The sequence below is a fragment of the Mastacembelus armatus genome, chromosome 12 (genome assembly GCF_900324485.2).
Source record: "Mastacembelus armatus chromosome 12, fMasArm1.2, whole genome shotgun sequence".
Lineage (NCBI taxonomy): Eukaryota > Metazoa > Chordata > Actinopteri > Synbranchiformes > Mastacembelidae > Mastacembelus > Mastacembelus armatus.
The window spans coordinates 12947648-12962658 of NC_046644.1; the positions used below are offsets into that span (position 1 = coordinate 12947648).

The following is a 15011-nucleotide window of genomic DNA, read 5'->3' on the forward strand; positions in this document are numbered from 1 at the left end:
CATGCAACTCGACACAAGGCGGCAGCAAAAACTACCACTTTAGTGTGGTCCATGCTTGATGTGGTGGATTTCTTTTACATTTCTGCGATAACACACACACACACACACACACACACACACACACACACACCACTCACTCACTCACTCACTCACTCACCGTACTTTGTGGGCAATCATTCAAATTAGGATTTTATAAACACGCTTACGTTTTATTGCTTGAGTTTAATCATTTAACAGTGATGTCTGGGAAGTGTTTATTACCATAATGTAAGAATAAATATATTGTAAAAACAGATTTGTGAGTCTTTTGCAGAGAAGTAGAATTATATTTTTATTTCGTATAAGAACCACCACATATGCTCAAGCCAACATACTGGCACATACATTTTGTATGTGTACTGAAGTTAAACTAGCTTTTTTTAAACGCTTACTGCAGCCCCACTTTACACAGCTCATCTATGGCATACCTGCAGTAAAACTAAAAATGAGAAGACTTCACAAAGGACACCTCTCCAATGGACCATTTTATCACCAAGACATCTGGACCCAAATCAAACCTGTTTCAAAATCTAGTTTCAATGTAATAAAGTTGTGTTTAATCAAATTACCATGAACAAATTGACACAGTGGAAACCGGGGTTATTGTATAATACACCAAATCATTTCAGCTGATTTTATTCTACCATGGTGATCCACTCAGTATCAGTGCAGACCATGAATGTTCCAGAAATTTGTACTGAAAAGCTGCCATCACAAGTAAGGTCCGTGTATGGGCTTCCCAAAGAATAGCTGCGTTATTAGTAAGGTTAAGCTTATTCAAATGTCATAATGTAACCCTTATAGCTTTGTTATAGTTGCATACTTGTAATGCGTTAATTGGTTATGTTTTACTAAATACATAATATAAAACAACCGAATATTGTGCCCAATCAAAACCGTGCATTGTGATTGACAGTCGAGCGGTCCAATAGTGACGAGCCATGTAACACAGCGGACCAATGGAAAGGAAGCAGATGAAATGATGGGTTGAGTTTTGATCTACGATGGCCGCCGCCAGCAGCCGCGATCATAACGGGGAGCCCAGATCATTATTCAGTTTAATGTCCAGAGGGAAGATGTTGCCTTGGAAATTATACTGGACTTTCGCTTTTATTCTTTTTACCACAAGCCGATGTTTTGCTGACGATGATCACGGAATGGAGGAGTTTCTGAAGCGGGAGTATTCCCTGTCCAAGCCCTACCAAGGTAACTGTCTCGCCGCTATACTGTACACGGGGACGAGCTTATGGGCGAGGGACGGATATGTTCTTAAAATATAATGAATATTTACAAACAGCGTCGCTTTGACAGCTCTTCTTTATCTACTGAGCATGTTCATGCTCCAGATAAAACTTAACGCTGTGACAGTCAAACAAGGCATATGATCAATATAATCAAGCCCCTTTTCTGTTATTCAATATGCTCTAAACTGTTATAATTGTTACCTTACATTGTGCTTAAATAATGATCTTTGTTATGTCTGGTTTTTTTTTTGTTCAATGACAAAGCAGAGCGTTTTGCTGCCACACTCACTCAGCTGTATTGTGCTTTTTGTGCTGTGTCAGCTTTTGTCATGATAACCACTATTTGTGTGCTCAGGTGTGGGATCCTCAGGCTCCTCCCACTGGGAGCTGATGGGGGATTCCATGGTAACCACCGAACAGGTGCGGCTCACACCTGACATGCAGAGCAGACAGGGGGCAGTATGGAGCCGCCTTGTGAGTATATACTGTACATGTACTGGTAACTGTCCACCTTCATGAGTATTAGTGTTCAGGGCTGCAACTAACGGTTATTACATTTTGATCTTAGTGGACTAAAATGTGTTTCATTTGTATAATTGACTCAACTCATCCTCAGCCCTAACCCCATCCTGCCATCTCTGTGACACCTTACTCCAACTGCAGCATGGACTGATGCAGCAAACCCTGTTCAAAGGGAACCCAGCCTTCGACACAGGACTGGTTTAGGTTTAGTCAGGTCTTCAGGTTTTTAATGTTGAGTTGAGTCTGCCTAAAGACCCCTGCCACCTGAAATGTGAAATTTTAGAACCTCATCCTCTCATATGTTTATGTTTATGTTGTTCTATGAAGAAACACTGTGTACATCAGTGGCTTCAACAAATGTGTTTGTGTTTCTAGCCTTGCCATTTGGAAGACTGGGAGATGCAGGTGCACTTTAAGATTCACGGGCAAGGAAAGAAGAACCTGAATGGTGACGGGCTGGCCATTTGGTACACTAAGGAACGCATGCAGAAAGGTAACAGCTATGGGACCTAATGTAAACTTGAACATACTTCCTACACACAGAGAAACTAGTTTTATATATACATATGCTCTGATGTTATATTCTCTTACAGGTCCTGTTTTTGGAAATATGGACAACTTCACTGGCTTGGGTGTTTTTGTGGACACTTATCCCAATGAAGAGAAACACATAGAGGTATGCTGCTGTAGCTTACATCTCACCTCTTGTGTGAAAGTAAAGCAGGGTTAACAGACACGTGCTTGCAGATTTGCGTAAAGGGGCTGTACTTGTGTTCTTTTGTGCAACCATTTGGAGACAGGCACAGAAGAAAAGATACACTCCACGTACACAGGTAATCAGCCTTTTGACCCCAACACTGTGTCAACCCTCATTATACAGCCTGCAGTGACCCTAATGCATGGCTCTTGGCTGAAAACATACCCCTATCTTTGAAACCATCCTGTAGTATGTCTGTGCTGTGTTTGCTTTCAGTAACTGCATGGCTGCTTGTGTGTTTGCTGTTGGGTCTTAAGCATTAAAAGTAAGGAAATTCTGGTAGTGTCTTCTTTTAATATAAATACCAGAAAAGTGACAGACAGAAAGTTTGTAAAATTGAATTTTTAACTCACAGAAATGAATGCAGTCTTGTTGAAAGCATCCATGACGTAATTGCAAAAGCATACGTTAATATTTTGTGTTTCAGTTTCATGAGAGGTAATATTCATTACTGTAAATGACAAAAGCGTCGTAAGATGTTCTGTTGTTGTTGTTCAGATGTTCCTCTGTTTGCATGGTCTTATACATCAGAAATTGCATTGTGAAAATGTAAAGCTACAAAGTGCAAGCAACCTACTTCTCAGTGAAAGTCACCATCACCTCCTAGTGCTTTAACAGTACATTCAAATGGACTTATCTAGTTTCCTTTTGTCTCTGTGACCAAAAGAGGATCTTCCCATACATTCTGGCTATGGTGGGGAATGGCAGCATTAGCTACGACCACGAGCGTGATGGTCGACCCACAGAGCTGGGCGGCTGCAACGCCATGGTGCGCAACCTCAAACATGACACCTTCCTGTTCATCCGATATGTCCGACGTCGGCTCACGGTGAGAAACACACACAGTTTTTTACTGCGAACAGAACTGAGAATCACATGCCGAGATGTGCGACCCCCCTAGAAGTCACTGCAGCTTCCTGATTGCCTCTGTTGTTCAGGTGATGATAGATATTGACGGCCAACATGAATGGAGGGACTGCCTGGACATACCTGGTGTGCGGCTGCCTCAGGGCTATTATTTTGGAGCAACAGCCATCACTGGAGATCTCTCAGGTAAACAGCTTTCACTATCCCAAAAAGCTGGTGCTTGCAATAGTGTCTACCTGTTTAGCTTGTTTAATATAGAACCTACAGTTTCCTCAGGTTCAGTCTAATTGATTTTTTTCCTAGTTTCAAAGTTCTTTTTTTTTCAAAATCACCATTTTAGTATTTAAAGCTTAAATGACACATTTAAAACCAGCTGTAGCTTCTGCTTGGCTTTGTTAGTATCGTCGATGTAGGGGGGATAAACTGAGCTTTGTGGTGTATGTACTGTAGGATGTGCTATGGCTGAAACTTAGAGATATGATTAAATTAAAGAAATGTTCAAATTGCAGACTGAATAATAAATACAGTAGAATTTAGCTCTGTCAGCTTAACATTAGGTTTCATCATGAACAAGAGTGGCCCCTGACTGCTTAATTCCCAAACACAGGCTGATATCAGACTCCACTGCCATTTCATTTGCACATTCATTTGTCTCTAATAAAATGTGAGGCCTATGCAGCGATTCAGAGATTTTGAACTTTGCTAAGAACAAATTCAATATCCACAAAGCTGACTGAATGCAGTCTCCATCATACTACTACTTTACTGTAAGGCTGAAACCCTTCAATAACTTCCATATGATATGATGTATTCTCCTCTTACCTGTAGATGTAATTGTATTTCATGAATCTTCCTTTATAGATAATCATGATATAATTTCTCTAAAACTCTACCAACTGACTGTGTTGCGGAGTCAAAAGGAAAAGGAGCAGGAAGATGAAATAACCATACCGAGTGTAGATAACATGGACCTACTCAGAAGTAAGACAAATACACACAGACAGACACACAACACACACACAAAACATTGCTGAATTACATTACTTCTACTGGTTATTTTTTTATCATCTTCATAATCTTTCAATTCTTTCCAATCTTTATTTTTGGCCTCTCTTTCAGTGGGCCAGAATGAAGAGGGGATGAGTGGAATAGCTATTTTCTTCACTGTGCTCTTCACCATGCTGGGTTCTATCTTCCTCATCGTCATTGGCCTCGTGGTCTACAGCCACTGGATTGAGAGCCGACGCAAGCGCTTCTACTAGGGAAGCAAAGAAGGAAAATGATTCTCATTACTACTGTGGTCAACCGACCCAAATGCAAAAAAGTGAGGCACTGCTGTTGGCCACTAGAGTGCAGTAGGTTGTTTAATCTTGAGGACATTATTTTTATGGGAGATGTAGTAGATATATCAGCTGCTACAAAAAGCCATTATGTAATTTCGCCATTGGTACAGTAGGATGACTTTATTTTACACTTTGTCCTCAGCCCCAGCCTGACACACACCAACTCAGCCTTACCATCTCCACCTCTGTACTTGTTACACAGCAGACGTGCAGTGTACAGTATTCTGTATGACTTTTATGAGCAGCTACACTTTATTTTTTACCTTTCGCCTCATTTATAAAAACAATGTATTTCACTGATGTTGATTTTATGACTTTGAGAAATGAAATATATATATATATATATATATACACATATACATATATATATATATATATATATATATATAAAGTATCTGATGTGTAGATCATCCTCAGTATGAAAAAGTGCTTACCAAATAGCACTAATGCCACTGATGTCATCTTTTCTGTAGCTCCTAGTTAACAGAAAGATGCATTTCTGTTGTTTGCTAGAACAGTCACTTGTTTTAATTGTTTGGACCCAGTGTATATGATTAGTACACAGTAAATTCTGTAGTTGCTGTAGTGTGTGTGACATTTGTTGAGGTTATTTATTATTGTCTGTTGTCTGGGAAACCACTGTTTTTTTCTTTACATCTTTTTACGTGTTTGTATAAAGTGTATGAAAATCTGACCCTTGCTGCATTGGTGCATGTGTTAATTGTGAAGATATGTTGGTTTTAAGGACATTTAATTTAAACTTCACTCTAAAAAATGTTTATATTTTATCCATATTAATTTCCCTTTATGTAATGAGCAAAATGAGGATGCATTGAACAGTTCACAGCAACTTTAAGCATATTTATATATTTAAGACAATTTAAATGACTACTCATTTATCACTATTTCTGATACTTATTTGCACATTGAATACTTGCATTACTTTTTGTTTTTTTGTGTGTTATATTGAGTTAAATAAATTGAGTTGAATTTGATTACATTTAAATTAATTGTACGTTTTGTATTAAATTTATGTAAAATATCAAATTAGCTAAACTGAGTTCAGCCAAAGAAGAACTACACTGGAAATGTTTCCCCACTTATGGGTGTTAAGATGTGTTATGAGCAAGAACACATAAGTGAAATATTTGTTTCTAGCTGGAGCAAAGAGGAACAGATAAACAAGCTCACATATATCATGAGAAAGTGTATGAAAGAAAGGTCATGATCACAACTTTTAAAGTATCTTTGAGTAACAACAACTTGTGCGTTACTCCAATTTTTGCATGACATATAATCGTTTAGTCTGATTTCGTTAGGTGCCTCTTACACTTGTGTGATTGTCCTCTACATTAATATCAGTGCTTTGTCACATGTTGGGCTTCATTTTCAGTCTCAAGCACCCGAGGACCATTTTTCTTTGAATACTCAAGGAAGCTTTTTTCCAGTATCCGACGTAGGCTACTTGTAAATGGATGGTTTCAGACAATTTTAAATAAAAAGAATAGCAAAGACAGTCTGTTCAGTGCCAATATTTCTTTTATTAAAAAAATAAAATACAAATGATGACCCAAAGAGTACACAGCAGACGGATTACCAAAACCAAAGCATCTTTTTTTTTTTTTTTTTTTTAAATCTATTACTCAGTGCTAAAATGTTTTCCTCTTTTTCCACTTTACTCATCTTGGCTAGTCTGAAGTTATTAGGGAAACAATGCAATAAGTCTGGTGTATGTTTTTAGATGCCTGCTTCCTTTGCAATCTTTTTTTTTTTTTTTTTGCCAAATGAGAAACAAAGAAATCCACACAAAAATCCGGCTCAACCCAGACACTGTTTGGAATTATCTATGGTTGAAAAAAAAAAGTACAATTTAGAGGTTGCTTAATAGCAATAACCACAATAAAAACGGATATTTTTCTTCTAGAGTTCATACTGAAGGGCGTCAATGTATTCCTGTATTCTCAGCCTAATGCATCTTGATCTAAGCTGACTGTGTTCCATGTTGAGGTCTGTCATATGTATAATATATAAAAATTGCGAAACTGATGGTGTTGTAATAACTGAGGATTAAAAGGCAATAGTTAAATATTGAATAAATTTATGAAGATGGAACATGGCAAAAGCTGTTTAAACTGAGAAACCGAACACAATGAATTAGTGCAACAAAAATGAGGGATGGAAAAGAGTAATACATACAAATGTCATATATCAAATAAGAATTCATCAAAAAAAAAAAAAAAAAAAAATTCAACTTTATGTAACCATCAACTTATGCAACCTAATAATGTAAGTGTTAGTGGTTGAGGAGCCAGGCAGGAAAAAGCCAAAAAGAGAGAGAGAGAGAAAAAAAAAAAAAAAAAAAAAAAGAGTATATAAACTAGAATCACTTTTTAACTGAAAGCCCCTCAGCTTCAGCTGGCATTGATGCATACTGTACACACATACATCACATAATTGTAGTAACATTGCAAATCAATTTTTTTTTTTAAAAAGTTTTCTTAAACAAAAGCAAGTACACAGACCAACCGAAGAAGATTACAGTACAGTGCAGTGCAAGTAGTACACCGTTATATTGCTTGTACTGGTGCACACAGACAAAAGACTAAGTGAGAATGGGGTCGCAGCATATAACAGTAGGTTTATGTTTTTGCATAGCCCAGTCAAGTGAAGTACAATGCACTACAGAGCTGCGTGATGCGGAAAAAACATCAGGTGACAATGAGGAGACAATTTTCATGAAACAACTGCTTTGGTTTTATGAGACTTGGGGGTAAAAATGTGTTAATTTAAAACTCTAGCACTACTTGTTAGAGATAACCCTGAGAGTGGGAAACCAAACGGATCACCATCACAACAGAAACACAAAGTGAAAAACAGTGATGGTCCATGTAGAGTGGACACTTTGGTAGATTGACACTTTCTGCATGGGTGGATGTGCCCTCCTGTTTCCAAGGGTCCACACGCAGTGCAGTGCAGCTGAGGAAAACAAACAGCTATGCCGTTGGCTACAGTTTCTGTTACCAAAACAGAGCTTGGTGGAGGGTGGAGTTAGGGTACACAAAAAGCAAAGCAATAACTCCCTGTCACAACATACAACTGGTTACATAAGAAAGAACTGGGCAGGGTAGTGGAGAGATGTCGCATCATGCACCTCTGTTGAGGTTGACAAAAAGGCAAAGTTACAGCTCGTAAAAGAAAATCATATACAATCCGCTATTGTGAAATATAAGCTCCACACAACATTAAAGGACATCCAAATCCAAACCCTGGCCATGTTCAGTCAATTTCAGCAAACTGTGGCTTTAAATAAAAAAAACACAGAACTGAGATGGAGGGATGGATGTTTGTCCACAACTGACTGCTATAGCCCTTATTCTCAGTAAACATGCACAAACCCGGAGCCATAGTAGATAGCAGTTATTTGGTAATAGGAAAAATATGGGTCTCCAGTTTGCTCATGCACAGAAGGGTCCCTATCCTTCAGTATTCCCTCACCCACTTCCTGTCGTCTTGTCTACATATTTATACAAACAAGCAAAATGCATCTTAGCAGAAAGTTTATAAAGCAGTCTCTTGCTTAATTTATTCGTATCCCACATAAATATATGGATGAATCACAAGTAAATGATAGAAAACAGAATCATGCTTTTGATTTAATTTCACAACTGATCAAGACCAGATCCATGGACAGAGTGAGCACAAACCTAGTCTTGACAAATTCCATCAGTGCTACAACTAACTACGCAAACAGTATTTTAATTCAACACAACCATCGCTCTCTGACAAAACCAATAAGAGTAAAACGATACAGAACATTTGACAGTTTCAATCCTGTGGCTTTAAAGTGTTTATGAACCACATCCTTTTCGCACAATACAAGCGCCCTATCTCAGAACGAGCTCAGATACTATTTTCTATTGACACAAAATTGCTCCTCTTCTCTAAAGCACTAAAGCAATCATGATTGAACAAACCAAATTATCACCATTCAATTAAAAAAAAAAAAAAAAAAAAAAATCCAGAACAAATCCACTAAATCTACTCTACTAAGGCAGTAGCACACCTGCTTTTTTGCATACAGAGTCTGTATTTTATTGTGCAGCCCTGTAATCAAGAAATGTACTCTATAAAGATGCAGCAAGGCAGCAGGAGGTGTGTTGGTCAAAAAATGTCATATTATTTCTGCTAATGGCTGTGCATGCTCACAGTGTAACAGCTCCCCTAAAAAGGCCTTTGTCAGGTTAGTATGGCTTCATACTTAAGCAACTGCTCAACTACACAATACGAGGACTGCAAACCATTCTCTATTGCTGCAAAACTGGCAAACAACATGTTTGAGTAGGCCTATTTAAAGAACATGAAACCAAATGTGTCAGCTGTGCATTATTTTGTTATCCTATTGGCCTGCTTGTTGCACTGGCACTCTTGCATTGCTTTCACATTTACAGCACTAAGTGCTCTAACCCAGAGAGGCGAACCCAAAAACGAAACACAAAACCACAACCAGAACAGATCTTCGGTCCCTGAACTACATGGATCCTAAAATTCGACACATTTCTGTGTAAAACCCAGTCTTTTGTCTCGTTCAGAGGGCAAGAATTTCCTAAATGTCTCCTTGTTGGAGTTCAATCAGTGCTGCAAATGAGGAGACACGGCAATGAATTTTAATGCCTGAAAAAAACCGTGAAGATTTAGCACCAAGTCTCCCTTTACCATCTGGAAATGTATGCTTAATAGCTATATTTTATTAAAAGCCACAACACATTTTTGGAATCCAACAGGTGACAACTGGAGGTTTAAACATTCCTAGAGACCATTTAGGATATTTTTACCTTTTGAACTTATCTTGAGCATTTAATATTGCACAGTTGTTTTACACCATAACAAGGATAAAGGCCAATCAGGAGCAGTACTTTGGGAGCATGTGTGCTAGTGTGAAGAAAAATGACTGACCTGAGTCACTGAGCAGAGCAGAAAAGAAAAGAAAAAAAAAAAACTAAACATTGTTCCAAAAAAAAAAATCTCTATGAAAATGTTACTGTTACTACCACTTGTTTTGCACAGACTTTTATCTTGTGACAAATATGATTTGCTGTGGTTTTCAAATCTGACAACACCGAACTCGACCACTACGCTTTAAATACATATTGTACAGTATATTGGGCAAGCAACATGCAATACACAGGAGCATGCATTTCATCAGAATAGATTCTGCAGCTGTACTATAGGGTGCAGAGCAGAACCTGCATCCAGCTCAAACGACTCTGCTGCCAGCACAAAATACTAGCACCAATCCCTCACACTGCCATGCTAACAGCAGCACAGCACAGTAGCATAGCATGGCTTAAAGTCATAGCAACACAATTAGACTAAATCCAGGGCATCTAAACTTGAGCCTCAACCCATCAATCTATCCCAACATCTGGGTATGGAATTGTGCAGCCACTGTAGCCCATCATCATTTTGACAAACTGATGAGCAAAGCAAGTAGCAAAACTGCTAGAAAATGCTAATTAACTCAAACATAAACACAGAAATTCATGCCTCATGCAAAACACCAGTGCTTTTAATTTTCACTCTGTATCAGTGCTGAGTAAGTATTTATACCAGATGCTACAGCACTTTAAAGATACGCAAGACTCAACCTCTCCCTACTGCACTTAAACACCCACTGAATTTGTACAATATCTGGCAGCCCCCACCAGGAGCAATTAATGATAACACCTGTGGCATGTATTGAAGCACAGCTGGTTATAAAATGAAAATAACAAAACCAAGTACTTCCTTTGCTATAAACATCCAAACTATCTACTGAGCAACATCATCACTCATAACGTAACACAGTAAATAAAACATCCTAACATAGAGCCACCACAAGGCCTTTTATTGATTAAAAAAAATGTTGGCAAAGCCTTCTTGGCTGTTAATGTAATTTTAATGCATTCAGAAATCAAAGCAGAAATCTCACATTCACACAATCAATAAGTCATAAACAGCTGATCACTTTTTATCCACATGCCACATAGCTGTGGAGGCCACAACATGGATATCAAACAGGGAAAAGGACTGGGGTGGTGTACAAAACAAAAAACTTAATTCTTCCCTGTCTCTCTCCACAGCTATTTGTGGGTTTGTAGTCTGTCCCCATTCCTGATGCGAGAAGTTCCACACCAGAGGCTGGTGGCCGTGACCTCAGAGCTGACATCACCATGCAGCTGTGCCCTAGATAACACAGCACACATACCAACTCACACACATACACGGTTTCTGGGGAAAAACGAAATGTGTACTCTTACTGATTCATCCAGTATGACCCTAAAATTTCAAGACATTTGCTTCAGACTCCCCCGCTTAGTCACAGTGAGGACACAAAAAACACATTGACCGTGTTGGTATGCTACTAAACTGACCACACCACTGAGATAAAATGTCAGATGGCCGGAAATGTTCTGACCAATGGGAGTGGTGAGACCAAAACAGAAACATGACAGCAGCGCTTAAGGAAAGGGTAGGAGAAAGGGAAACAGTCAATTCTGTTTTCAGTCAGAAATAGAACCGTGATTGCTGATGTTCTCACGCTTAACACAGAAAAAAAAAAAAAAAAAAAAAAACTACATGAACACTAAACAGAGCATCAACACTTGTTTGCTAGTTTCCTTGATAAGGAAAAGTAAAGCAAAAAAAAAAAAAAAAAGAAAAAATAAGCCAGGTATTTGTCCACACAATGTTATTACCTTTTCTAATATGGAGCCTTAAGGATTAGTTAACATCATCATCTTAACATCATGGCTATGTATTAGTTCAGAAAATAAAACATAGACAGTCCCTGTAGTGATGATGATAGCAACATATATGTCATCACCCGGCGTGACGCAGAAAGCTGCACTTGTTGGCTGGTTAGTGGCGCTGTAGATCACACCATGTGGTCTCCAGTGCTGGTGCTGGCGGTCTGGCTAGGCAGCTCAGACTCGTGCTCCTTCTCCCTGAAGGCCTGCTGCTGGTGCCCGGAGCAGAAGTCCCCTCCAGTGACTTTGCACATCCGGTGCTCCTCATTGATATCTTCCTCAAGGCCTGAGCCCTCATCTACATCCATCTGGCAAATGCATACCTCAATCCCTGAGTCACCGGTTACATGCCGACGCCGAGTGACTAACTCCTCATCCTCCTCCATTGCCATCAACTGAGCCTCTGCATTCTCCTCTTCTAAACATTGCGCTTGGATTGGCATAGAAACTGCTCCCTGGTCTGATGATGAGCCTGATGCCTGACTGTTTACCCTTGGGTCTGCTTGGGCCTGTGGCTGTGGCACTGAAGCAATGTCTGCCTGGCTCAAATGTGGAGGGAGTGATGGTGTTGTTTCAGGAGGGTTTTCAGAGTAAGGAGGAGGTGGCGTTGGGGGATGACCAACCACCTCTTCATAGTCAGGAAGCTTGCAATCGTTCCAGAACCCTGACAGGTTGGCAAATACAAAGAATTTACCTTTCCAACCCTCATCCCCATAATGACAAATGTACATCCTTGTCGAGTAGAACATCAAGTTAAAATAGCATAGATATTTTTGAGGTTGTAATGAAGATCATCCTTCTTATATCTATCCCTCCCCACACATAAGTGCACACACTGGGAATTAAAGTCAGCGTTGCTGGTTAAATTTACGACGTTGGATGACAGTCACTAATAAAGCTAAATAACATATCACAAGTATTTGGAAATGGCTTAGTACACTGTTCCTGCGATGTCCTGCAGGAAGAGCTACAATAGTACAGGTTGACTGGGTGACCATTGTCAGTGTGTCCACTCACAGTTAGAGCTGTTTGCATTTCTGACATTAAGTCAAACACATTCACTGTGAGCGTCACCTTGTCCAACCTCCTGTTTGTGATATTGGCAGACAGGATATCAAGTTTCAGCCTTTCCAGACTGGCAACTGCCATCACAGTGGCATCTCTGCTGTCTGCTCTACTTCTGGCTACATCAGATCATGATCTCTTATATACACTTTTGCAATCTGCAGCTTGGTATGACTGGGATGAGGATCAACACCTCAAATTCTAAGGTTACGACTTATTCAGGCACAGGGAGAACAGCTGACCCAATCAGTGTTCAGGTATCTTAGGTGTCTGCAGTGTGCAACTGAACTAAACAACTGTCCAAGATTTTAAGGTGCAAGATAACACACAACATGGAATTGCAAAGTAATACAGAATTGAAATAAAGCCAGCATAACAACTAACGAAAGACATATTTAATGTCTACACAGCAAACAGAAACTACTCACTTAGATTGAGTGGTGGAGGGGAAATGAAGGAGCTGGAGGCTCCCTGGTAGGCCATAAGGCTGATCTCACGTTGACGTTGCTCTTGCTGCAGGCGCATTTTAACCCTTCGGTGTCGGTAGGCACAGCAGCAGCTCAGCATGATGATAAGGGTCCATACCAACCAGAACCCTATGAGGATGGACTAAATGTAACCTTATCATCATCAGGCAACTGGCAACTGAACTAGTGTACTAGGGCTGTAGATTCATTATGAGAAGTTAGGTAACAAGTTACAATATTAAATTAAGTATAACTGAAATACTTATCAACACAAATCTTTGTTTTCTTCCCCTAAGATAGTCTTGGAATTTAAAGAACAAAACTATGTTTAATTGAAGGCTCAAGTTATTTTTAGTTTTTGCGCAGTAGTTCACAGAATTTAACAGTGAAAGTAATGTCCAAGTAATGAAAGAACACAAACGAAACAAAAATCTTGAGAACTGACATTATCCAATTGAGAGTTTATTAGATAAAAGGCAGGGCATACAGACGTAAAGCATGTGATTTATCTCAACGAAGAGTTGGGGAAAAGAGGGGCGAAATAAATCAATTGTACTTACACCAGAGCTCATAGTAGTATGTGCAGCACTCAGTCTCTCCACAGCAGTACCCCATCTCACAGCGGTACTGTTCATTGTTTACCCCAAAACAGAACTCCTTTCCCTTAAATACACACAAGCGGTACACAAAGTAAATGTCTAGGTCAATACTCGACGCCACTAATAAACAAGGAAATGCACAACACGTTCTTGAGATATTGACCCATTTCTAGGACGTACTGAACCTTTGTCATTTGTCACTTCGGTGTCACCTGCTGGATTTTGATATCTTTGTGCTAAATCGGCATTTATAACGTTACAAGTAGCTTAAACACACAAAGAATCAGACCAGTGCACAAAACAAAATCACCAAAACAGGTATCTATGTGAGCAACTGAGGGGAACTTGCATTAAAAGAATGAACTAGCTAGTTAACGCAATGTCCGTTTGTCAGGTTATTAAAAATACACAAACTCAGTAACTAAAGTGACCATTGTGAGGGCTCGTATTATTGTCAACTATATTTACAAAACCGAGTCTAAAGTTATCTAAAGAGCAAACAGGACGAACTGAAGCTACCCGCCTTGGCTGGTTAGCTAACATCAATAACGAAGAATAAAACGTCAAATTGCCGGGTTGCCAGTTAGCAAACAGCTAATATTAAAAGAGTAAAAGAGTAAAACTGCTGTAATAAAACACATCCGAGAAAAAAAACTGTTATAGAAAGTAAACTGTCGAAATACAAATAAAACTTTGACTAACTGACGTCATATGGTAACGAACCGTGCCCAGTTTCTTTTGTGGAGGAGACAAAAAGGATCGACAGGCGGCCTTCACCCAGCCCAGGAGCCGCGGCCTCGCCAACAACCGCCCGCCGACCCAGCGAGCGTTAGAGATGGCTTACCTGCACCAGACTGGTCCCGGTGCAAAGAAGACCTACAAGGGATCCCAGTGCTTTCTGCGGCATCTTTCTGGGTCGTCGGCCGTAAACACAGCGGGAACCATATAGCAGTCAGTCGAATCGACGACGTGTTGAGGTGACTGCAAGTGGATATTAACAGTTCACTATGTCGCACTCAAACATGTTTTTATTGTTCCTCGACTAGGAAACACCAGCGGCCGCAATATAAAGCGGAGCCTGGTGCTGAACTGCAGAGGGCGCTGCGTGTGCGTGGGTGAAAACAGGCTTTCAGATAACGCAGGTTTGAATTGAATGAGGAAGATTTACTTTGTAAATTTACGAACCTTTTCATATTAAATACATTAATTAATCTACATATTCATACTAAAATGTTGTTGTCCTCGCAATTAAGAGCAAATGCAAGAGCCATTTAGTAGACTTTTGTATTTGTAAGGAAATCAGACAAATATTTTCAGGCATTT

At 39.5% G+C, this 15011-nt stretch overlaps 2 protein-coding genes across 3 annotated transcripts; one reads left to right on the plus strand and one right to left on the minus strand.

Annotated features, from left to right (window-relative positions):
• The first annotated feature begins 1043 nt into the window (after positions 1-1043).
• Positions 1044-5767, plus strand: lman2la (lectin, mannose-binding 2-like a). Of its 2 annotated transcripts, XM_026296691.2 has the most exons (9): positions 1044-1245; positions 1639-1757; positions 2181-2298; positions 2399-2481; positions 2606-2638; positions 3230-3391; positions 3501-3615; positions 4291-4410; positions 4549-5767. In XM_026296691.2, exons 1-9 carry the CDS (start codon positions 1044-1046, stop codon positions 4689-4691), a joined length of 1095 nt encoding a protein of 364 aa, XP_026152476.1. In that variant the 3' UTR covers positions 4692-5767. The 2 variants fall into 2 exon arrangements, with proteins under 2 accessions (XP_026152476.1, XP_026152477.1); XM_026296692.2 differs by lacking the exon at positions 2606-2638 and having other exon boundaries at positions 1049-1245.
• A 3035-nt stretch (positions 5768-8802) lies between these two features.
• wbp1 (WW domain binding protein 1) lies at positions 8803-14768 on the minus strand. The gene is made up of 4 exons (XM_026296693.1): positions 14533-14768; positions 13650-13752; positions 13051-13218; positions 8803-12221 (listed from the first exon to the last, which is right to left on the minus strand). The coding sequence occupies exons 1-4, from the start codon at positions 14593-14595 to the stop codon at positions 11686-11688; spliced, it is 870 nt and encodes a 289-aa protein (XP_026152478.1). The 5' UTR covers positions 14596-14768; the 3' UTR covers positions 8803-11685.
• Positions 14769-15011: the final 243 nt, after the last annotated feature.

Coding starts and splice junctions, on each gene's coding strand:
- lman2la (XM_026296691.2), top strand. CDS start 1,044: ATGGCCGCCGCCAGCAGCCGCGATCATAACGGGGAGCCCAGATCATTA. Junction 2,299..2,398: donor TAAGGAACGCATGCAGAAAG/GTAACAGCTATG, acceptor ATTCTCTTACAG/GTCCTGTTTTTGGAAATATG. Junction 3,392..3,500: donor ATGTCCGACGTCGGCTCACG/GTGAGAAACACA, acceptor TCTGTTGTTCAG/GTGATGATAGATATTGACGG.
- wbp1 (XM_026296693.1), bottom strand. CDS start 14,595: ATGCCGCAGAAAGCACTGGGATCCCTTGTAGGTCTTCTTTGCACCGGG. Junction 13,753..14,532: donor CCGGGACCAGTCTGGTGCAG/GTAAGCCATCTC, acceptor TGTGTATTTAAG/GGAAAGGAGTTCTGTTTTGG. Junction 13,219..13,649: donor ATACTACTATGAGCTCTGGT/GTAAGTACAATT, acceptor CCATCCTCATAG/GGTTCTGGTTGGTATGGACC.